This window comes from Symsagittifera roscoffensis, chromosome 3 (genome assembly GCF_963678635.1).
Source record: "Symsagittifera roscoffensis chromosome 3, txSymRosc1.1, whole genome shotgun sequence".
Taxonomy (NCBI): domain Eukaryota; kingdom Metazoa; phylum Xenacoelomorpha; order Acoela; family Convolutidae; genus Symsagittifera; species Symsagittifera roscoffensis.
The window spans coordinates 59,807,057-59,816,863 of NC_087064.1; the positions used below are offsets into that span (position 1 = coordinate 59,807,057).

The following is a 9,807-nucleotide window of genomic DNA, read 5'->3' on the forward strand; positions in this document are numbered from 1 at the left end:
GACTTGGTTTGAATGAAAAACCGTCCAGTGCATATATATTCCATACTTTCTTCAAAAGTCGGAACAATATTCAATAGAATAGCATTCATCAATTTAATTTGAACCATTTCTACGATTTATTAAAAATTCACTTACGCGTTACATTTTCACGAAAAAATCTCCCAAAATTATCCCAAAATGGCCAATTTTGCGATTTATAAATTCTCATAGCTTCAAAAAAAATCACAGATGAAATGCCTTCTTAAATTTGAGCTCAAGACAAAACATTTCTGATGGTATAAAAAATTTAATGGGCGCCGTATATGCTGTTTTTCATACGAAGCGCGTTTCTAGTGACGAAACGATATCGGCACAATACGAAATCGAGCTCGGATAGTCTTCTTAAATCTGTCTTGCAGCTAAAATGTAGCCAAAAAATTCTATCAACAAAAGTGAAAGGGTATAAAAAACTATGAAGCATTTTCGATCTAATTACCAAAAATTGAATTTTTTCCTTGAATTTTCATTTCTTATTCTTTTTTTAATTATTAGACTGTTTTCCGCGTCTAGATTGCTGATGGTTCTGTTAGTTAGGGTACTACACTGCAAGGAAGTCCACACAACGTATTGCTTCTCGATTAAGCAGCTAGTTGCACAATACAAAAGTACCAACAAATTTTTGCTCCGGGAGTTTATCTGAGCGATTGGGTGCCTTGTTTGACAATTTATTTGGCCCCAATTTTTAGACCGGTTTCAAACTGCAAAATTGCTGCAGACACGTTTAAAAGCTCAGATAGTCTTCTTAGATCTGTTTGCAGCTAAAATGTAGCCATAAAATTCTATGAACAAAAGTGAAAGGTTATAAAAAACTATGAAGCATTTTCGATCTAATTACCAAAAATTGAATTTTTTCCTTGAATTTTCATTTCTTAGTCTTTTTTTAATTATTAGACTGTTTTCCGCGTCTAGATTGCTGATGGTTCTGTTAGTTAGGGTACTACACTGCAAGGAAGTCCACACAACGTATTGCTTCTCGATTAAGCAGCTAGTTGCACAATACAAAAGTAACAACAAATTTTTGCTCCGGGAGTTTATCTGAGCGATTGGGTGCCTTGTTTGACAATTTATTTGGCCCCAATTTTTAGACCGGTTTCAAACTGCAAAATTGCTGCAGACACGTTTAAAAGCTCAGATAGTCTTCTTAGATCTGTTTGCAGCTAAAATGTAGCCATAAAATTCTATGAACAAAAGTGAAAGGTTATAAAAAAAACTATGAAGCATTGTCGATATAATTACCAAAAGCTGAGGTTTTTTTCCCTGAAATTTCATTTTTTTATTCCCCTTTTAATTAATAGACTGTTTTCCGCGTCTAGACTGATGATGGTTCTGTTAATTAGGGTACTCTACTGCGAGGAAGTCCGCACAAGGTATTGCTTCTCGATTAAACAGCTAGTTGCACAGTACAACAGTACCAACAAATTTTTGTTCCGGGAATTTATCTTAGCGATTGGGTGCCTATTTGGCCCCAATATTTAGACCGGTTTCAAACTGCAAAGTTGCTGCAGACACGTTTAAAATCTGTTTGTAACCTCTAGTTCGTTTCAACTTCCGCCCTTATAGACCTTTGATATTTGCTCTTCAATTTCTTTTATTCCAAATTTTGAAGCAGGCGAGGAATATATATTTGCTTGGTTTGTTTGTTTTGTTCAGACTATTTGTGGTTCATATGGAACTCTCTTGCTGGGCCTACGTTGGTCCTGCTATGCGAGCACAACACTTTTTTTACCACTTCATTAGAGTGACTAGCTGTTTAATTTAAAATCAGTCTAACTAAACTGATAGTTTTATACTTCGATGCTGAAAAATTAACTCGAAGTATTTACACATGATGAATTATTCCGCACTAAAAAACGTTCCAAAATGAATTGATATCATTTAAAACCAACTAATTGGCATTAAAATCATTCAGAGATTTTCATGAGTATTTAAACAATATTTAACAAGGATAACCGGTTGTTGTGCAAGTAGCACAGAATTATCCGAACATACAACATACTCCTAAAAACACATAATTTTTTCCCTTTTTCAAATTCGCGTTGTTTTTCTTGTGCGTGGTGTGTTAAAAAAATCTGACGAAAGCCCAGAACTGGGAAAATTTTGACAATCATAATTAAACAGCCAAATTAGGCAAAAAAAAGACCTGAAAAACAAAAAAATATCTGTGTTTTTTTAAGAAAATTTTTGCAGATATTTTTGCATTGTATTGAAAGTTTTGTTCTCAAAAGTATGCTAAAAAATTGAAAGAACTTTTTTTGGTATAAAACTAAAACATGAACTTTTGTTCCAAAATAAACCTATTTGCTCGTTTTACTTGCTCGAAATTAATAAAAGCTCAAAAATTTTTAGCAATTTTGTCTCGATACAAAAAAAACGAAAAAATTGAGACAGCTGTGCATCTCAATTTTTTATGCGAAGCATATACAGGGACGGATCTAAAATTTTCTTGAGGGGGGGCGGATTTTCAAAAAATTTTCGAAAATTTTGACGACCTTTTTTTTTTAGGTCGATCAGATTGATTTTCAGAGCTCTCCCAAAGCAGTAAAAAGACCCTGTTTTGGTCAAATTTTCTGCGCCGCAGGCAATTTTTTGAAAAAACAGGTCAAAAAAGCCGTTTTTGGGCACTTTTTCGAAAAATTTGACAAAAAAAACGCGTTTTTTTGGCGCGCGCTCCCCCTCAAAATTAGTATATATTGGCGCCGAAGGCGCCTTTAGAAAAATTTTAGGGTCGGTCTGCCAAAAATAGATTTCTTAAAAAGTACCAAAGGGGGGACCCTTTGGGTTGGCAGGGGTTCGAATTCCTGAGGGGGGGCGTACGCTTAAATTAATGCAGAGCATTGCGAAATTGGCAATTTTTTGAAGACCTAAAAATTTTAGAAAAAACGAAGTCGATATCTTGAATAAGCTATTAAAAATTTTGATAAAAGGCTAATTTTTGACCGCCAAAAACCAAAAAAAAATACAAATAGAAAACCACACCAAGCATCAAATAGTCTTCAAGTTAATTTCTTCAAAATTTAACTTATATCAGAACCTATGTCACATCAATACAAAGACAATGGAACAGACCCTTTGATCAAACTCATTGATCAGAATAGAAGCCACTAACGGTATTAAAAATTATGCGTCTCAAGCACATCGAGTCAAGTTTGTGCTCAAAATTGTTCACTCTTTCGAATGAAATTTTATTGAAATACTCGGTGCATTTTTTCGTCTATCAAGATCTAGCGGGATATTTTCGAAATATAATTATACCTACAAAAAGGTAATATCATATTGATCTATTTGTTGCAATTCTCATTTGAGATTATTGGTATTTCTGATTTTTGTTGTCTCAATTAAGAATTGGACATTCAATAAATTTTTGATCACACATTTTGTTTATTATCAAAATGTAAGCCATTTATTTTAAAGCAAAACAGTAGTAATTTGAAATAATTTTGACAAAGGGAGGAAAAACAAGAAAAAAAACAATTTTAAAGCAAATTGAGTTAAATTTCTTAAGCATATTGACCATTTTGTGACAAGATGCAAGTACTTGAAGTATATATGGTTGTTTGTCAGGTCTTGCTTTAAAAACTGCTAATTGTTCAGGCAAAACTTTATTAGAAGAATAAAAAACGAAAATCTGCAGAAAATTGATAGAACAGATAACATGTTATGAAAACAGTTTCCAGGGCTCACTTTTATTCTTTTGCTACACTAATGAATTAAACTATCCGAGCAAAAAGATCAATATCAGAACATTCAAATGCATTTTATTAAACTGGGTTAATTAGGAACAAAAAAAGATGGTTGCCAAACTTTTTCAAGTTAAAGAACTATTATAGTGCAACTTAATAACTAAATTTGCGCCCAAAAATTAGCCCGAAAAAGGGTCAATTTTCTCCTTCAACTAAAAAACGCAAAATTATAATGATTTAGTCAAAATATCAGATTTAATACTCTGCTCAAAATTTTTTGAGCTGCAGAAGATACTCACTTTGACATAACGTGCTCATCAAATGATCGGTTTTGTGGCGTAATTTTTGATTGATTAAACACAGTGAAAAATGACGCTTTTTACGTCAAAATTTTGATGCAATTTTAGCAAACTGAATGAAGCAATAACCATTCTCTTGAAAATAAGATGTATTTTTTTTTCTAAACGTAACCCAGTTTCAGGAAAACGCGTTCAAGTTTCCAGTTTTTATTCATTTTGTTCGGTTAATACAAACTAGCACTGTATTCAAAACTCTATATTTATTTTCAGTTCTGCTTCAAAAAACACTGAAAATTTAATTACGTTCGTTCGATGATGATAAAATAAACTGTTCGTACAAAAACAATAGAATTGGAACGTTTAATCGTGATCTTCTGAAACTCAGCTGAAATTGCAGGAAAAATGACAAGAACAAGAGCAGCTTAAAGTCCGCCTGGTTTCTGGAGCACAGTTTTTCAGCCAATCAGAAAGGAGTAATTGATTTTCTTACATATTATGTAAAAAGTGAAGTAATTTTTTTTATCCTTGTAAGGTATATAAGTGCCAAGTGCTTGTTTCCGTTCAATTCGAAACTGTTCAATTTGCCGCTTAAAATTCAAATAGCATCTCAAATTGGCTAGATCATTTCATTTGTCGAACACAACATTGAATTTTTGAATGCCCAATTACTTTTGCAAAATAGGTTTCTAAATCTACAAAAGCGTATTTTGGGCAGATGATATCAATTATTGTTCCGACTTCGATACGAAAGTAACGGAATATTTGTGCTCGGGGTGGGTTTTTTTCTTCAGACAACATTCGACTTTTTAACTAGCCATTTCTGACGGAACTTTTTAATATCAATCAAAGAGTATTGTAGTCCTGAGCTTAAATTTGAAAAGATATTCGACCTGTGATTACTTTTTGTAAAATTATGGGGTTCAAAGATTGCCATTTTGGCCAATTTGGGACAATTAATCCGCGATATATTTCGCGCTATTAACTCGTAAGCGGAGATTTAATCCGTCTTAGAAATCATTATAAATTGGTTGAAAGAAGCTTATTTGCCATAATTGATTTGTTACAAGGAGCGAAATTTGTCCTCTTGTACTTTATATGGCGTGGGGGATGATTTTTTCTACATTTAACTTTTTGTAGGTTATTACTGCTCCATAAACCTTAAAAGGCAGTCGGAACGAGCAGTCTTGTTAAGGTTTAGAACTCAAATCGATCATGAAGTAAGTAATGCCAATTATTTTGCCTCAATTCAGTTTGAAATGATTTTAAAGCGCGGGATATTTTGTTTCGCTTTATACTTTCGGCAATTAAGTATCAAACGAGCAAATTAGATCGGCTCGTTTCAGCGCTATAGTAGAGTCAGGTTAGTATAATGGTGTGCTGGAATCACAAATATCTTGAGGATCGACCCAACACTCATCAATTAAAAGTCGAATGAATAAATAGACAGCTAGTAAACTTTTGACATTTTTAAACCAACTTAAGCTCAGCGACTGGAAACCTGCTGTTCTATGAGCCATTGATAAAACTCATGCATAAGTTGATATAATTTCTATACGCGAAATCTCCTAAAAATTCTGATTTAAAAAGCTTGTCGGCCAGAAAACAAACAAAACAATAAGTTTCCTTTTTTTCTTTCTTTTTTTCACCTTTACAAGAATGGGACGGAATATTTATTCTTTTTTGTTAATGCCGATTATTACTTTCTACTTGACATTGCATTTGGGGGAACGGGGCTGTTTTCAGAAAAAAAATCATTTGTTTTTAAAATTTATTTTTTATGGTGGAAGATTTCTGATTTTATCACCAAAAGGTACTTCAGGCGGATTTAACGGTACCAAATATAAAGGGTTGCACCTTCATGCGAGAATCTTGTTCAATTGTAGAGCCGCTGAGCTTTCAACTGCTAAGCTGCTTTGTGTTTGAAAATAAACGCCAACCAGACTGCTCGTATCAGGGCAAAGCCCTGAATGTTCCGACTGCCTTTTAAACTCTAGGGAGCAGTAATAACTTGAAAATTTAAATGTAAAAAATTAAATTAAAACCTTTTTAAATATTGAGATTTTTTGTAAAAACATCCGCCACACGCCATATTGAATGGAAAGTGATAGATTTTGCTCCTATTAACAAATAAGCTGTGGCATATAAGCTACCTTGGACCAATTTGCAATGATTTCTAAGACGGATTAAATTTCCGCTTTCGCGTTAATAGCGCAAAAAATATCGCGCATTAATTGTTCCAAATGGGCCAAAATGCCAATCTTTACACCCCCATAATTTTACGAATAACAATAGGTGTTTCAAATGTAGGCTCAGAACAACAATTGTTTTTGAATGATACAAAAATTCGGTCAAAATGGCTAGTTAAAAAAACGAAAATTGTCTAAAGAAAAAAAACCACCTGAGCACAAATATTCCGTTGCTTTCGTTACGAATGTCGAAGCAATGAATGAAATAGATCCATTGCGCTGGAAACTTGAAATTAGGTTCTGCGGTTTTGAGTTTTGCGTGTAGGCATCGTGAAATTTATGATTGCGGTGTATCTCTGTTTTTACATGGTGTATCACCATGAGTTTGTATCATGATTTGTTATTGTTCCGACATTCGAAGAAAACGGAACTTTTATGCTCGGAGTGATTTTTTTTAGTCAGTCAAGTCTCGCCGGTCGAAATAATTGTTTTCAACAAACTTTTTTTGGCAATTTGGCATTGAAGATATCGACTTCCTGAGCTCAAATTTAAAAAGATAATTTACTTCCGATCATTTTTTGTAGTTCTCGGTTTTTGAAAATTGCCAAATTATTCATAAAGCTAAGAGCGTAACGCAAATTGAATTGAGGCTAGCTAATTTCACACTTTGATATTGTCCAATATTTACAGGTTTTCAATATCTTCTTTTGCCAAAAGCTATTCGATATGAAATAAGGGACAGTCGGAACATTCAGGGCTTTGCCCTGATATACGAGCAGTCTTGTTGTTCCGACTTTGGTAACGAAAGTAACGAGAGTTTTTAACTAGCCATTTTTGACGAGATGTTCTGATATCATTCAAAAAGTGTTGTTGTCTTGAGCTTAAATTCGGAAAGACATTTCACCCGTGATCATTTTTCGTAAAGTTACTGGGGTTTAAAATCGCGGGAAGCGGGAATTTTATCAGTCATAGAAATCAATCCAAGTTGATTGAAGGAAGGTAGGAGTGCAATTTATCACTTTGTACTTAATATGGCGTGTAGGAGAATGATTTTCACAAAAAAATCCCAAATTTTGGAAAAAAAATTAATTTTATTTTATTTTATTTTTTTTTAAAATTTTTTAAATGTTATTAATGCTCCATAAACCTTAAAAGGCAGTCGGAATTTTCAGGGCTTCGCCCAAATACGAGCAGTCTTGTTTGTTACATATTCATCAATGAAAAATGAAGGTCGATAGAACTTAGTGAGGAAGGCTTCAAAATGCGATAAAAACTCATTCTTTTTCAACTAGAGCTGAATACTTAGACTTTTCCGATCATTGAGTTTTCATTGCTTTTCTCTGGAGATTTTGGTCCATTTATAAGTTCGATTCTTGCTACTCTTCATTTCTCATGTGACAACAATTTGTTATCAAAAATAACTCCGCAATTAATTATTTTTATTTAATAAATAACAATATCCCTTTTCCAAATAACCATAATAATAATTAAGTAGGCATGCTTTAAAGTTTATAGATAAAAGCAGCTTTTGAGTTAGTTTTTTTTTCTCGGAATCAGATTCAGTTTTCTCTTTCCCGTGCGAAAGTTTCCACACCATTCCGTCTTGCACTCCGTGCACTTAGAAGCACTTTCGGTGCACAATCGCGGGTCCAGACTCGTCGTACTCTTGCTTGGAGATCCACATCTGCTGGAAGGTAGAGAGAGAAGCCAGGATGGATCCTCCGATCCAGACAGAGTACTTCCTCTCGGGAGGAGCGATGATCTTGATCTTCATGGCCGAGGGTGCGAGGGCGGTGATTTCCTTCTGCATTCTGTCGGCGATACCAGGGTACATGGTGGTACCTCCGGACAACACGGTGTTGGCGTAGAGGTCCTTTCGGATATCGACGTCACACTTCATGATTGTGTTGTAGGTGGTCTCGTGGATGCCATTAGCTTCCATTCCGATGAAGGCGGGCTGGAACATGGTCTCAGGGCATCGGAATCGCTCGTTACCGATAGTGATGACCTGTCCATCGGGAAGTTCGTAAGACTTCTCGAGGGATGAGGTGGCGGATGCGGTGGCCATTTCCTGTTCGAAGTCCAGGGCCACATAGCACAGCTTCTCCTTGATGTCTCGCACGATTTCTCGCTCGGCAGTGGTGGTGAAAGAGTATCCTCTCTCTGTCAGGATCTTCATCAAGTAGTCTAAACACAATCAACTTAATTGAATAAACAGTTCTTTCGCAAGTTGACAAGTTTCAAGCAAAAACGTGATCTTGAAAACAGATCTTAGCAGAATAAAAATCACCCTATCATCTAATTCCATTAATTATTTCTAGATAAGTTCAATTTAATTAATACTAATAAATTTTTCTGATTTCAATCGCATTTTGTTATAAAGATAACTACAAAATCAAAAACTTGTTTGTTATGAGTTCTTATGATATTTACCAGTCAGATCTCGTCCAGCCAAGTCCAATCGGATGATGGCGTGGGGGAGTGCGTATCCCTCGTAGATGGGTACGGTGTGAGTCACACCATCTCCAGAGTCGAGCACACATCCGGTGGTTCGTCCAGAGGCGTACAGGGAGAGCACAGCCTGGATGGCGACATACATGGCTGGCGAGTTGAATGTCTCGAACATGATCTGAGTCATCTTTTCCCTGTTGGCCTTAGGGTTCAGAGGTGCTTCAGTCAACAGTACCGGGTGTTCCTCGGGGGCCACTCGGAGTTCGTTGTAGAAGGTGTGATGCCAGATTTTCTCCATGTCGTCCCAGTTGGTCACGATTCCGTGCTCGATGGGGTACTTGAGGGAGAGGATTCCTCTCTTGCTCTGGGCCTCGTCTCCTACGTACGAGTCTTTCTGACCCATACCCACCATCACACCCTGAATAAATTACAGTTAGTTGTCCCTAAGTTATCAATATATCTATAAAGCATACACTTTTTTTCTTCAGATCTTTGATATCGTTTACCTTTCCTTAGTTTAGATTGTGCCGGCGCTTAATCGCTAATTGATTAAGTTAAGTTGACTATGAGGTTCAACTGAAATTTTTGTAAGGTTTTAAAGCTTTGATGATGTTTTCATTTTTGCTGCTGTTTTTATACCTGATGTCTGGGTCGTCCGACGATGGACGGGAACACAGCTCGGGGTGCGTCGTCTCCGGCGAAACCGGCCTTGCACATTCCGGATCCATTGTCCACAACCAAGGCAGCTACTTCTTCGTCGTCACACATTTTGAGATAGTTTCTGTCGGTCTAGATTTACTGACTAAGGAAAAAGAAGTGAAAGAGCAAGTTGCGATCTAAGTTTGCACCAAGTGTTTCCAAGCTGCACAGAAGCTAAAATGAATCTAAATTCGTTACTCTGGATCTGACCACAGTCTACACAGTTTCAAGCCAAACGCCTTGGGACTGTTTCATGAATTCAGAACCTGTTATCAGTGACAGTTTCAGGAAAATTAGCGTAATGAATCACCATTCAAACAAAAGATTTATAGAATCTCTTTTTTTGAATCAGAATCCCAAAAATTTATTTTCACAAACAATACGTAAAAATTTGCGAAAAGATAATATATTTGATCAAAGTTAGTAATTTTTTTGCAAAAAAAGCCTTAAATC

At 35.6% G+C, this 9,807-nt stretch overlaps 1 protein-coding gene across 1 annotated transcript; it reads right to left on the reverse strand.

Annotated features, from left to right (window-relative positions):
* Positions 1 to 7,629: 7,629 nt before the first annotated feature.
* LOC134841408 (actin, cytoplasmic A3a) lies at positions 7,630 to 9,573 on the reverse strand. The gene is made up of 3 exons (XM_063857379.1): positions 9,295 to 9,573; positions 8,638 to 9,073; positions 7,630 to 8,391 (listed from the first exon to the last, which is right to left on the reverse strand). Exons 1-3 carry the CDS (start codon positions 9,421 to 9,423, stop codon positions 7,823 to 7,825), a joined length of 1,134 nt encoding a protein of 377 aa, XP_063713449.1. The 5' UTR covers positions 9,424 to 9,573; the 3' UTR covers positions 7,630 to 7,822.
* Between the last annotated feature and the right edge of the window lie 234 nt (positions 9,574 to 9,807).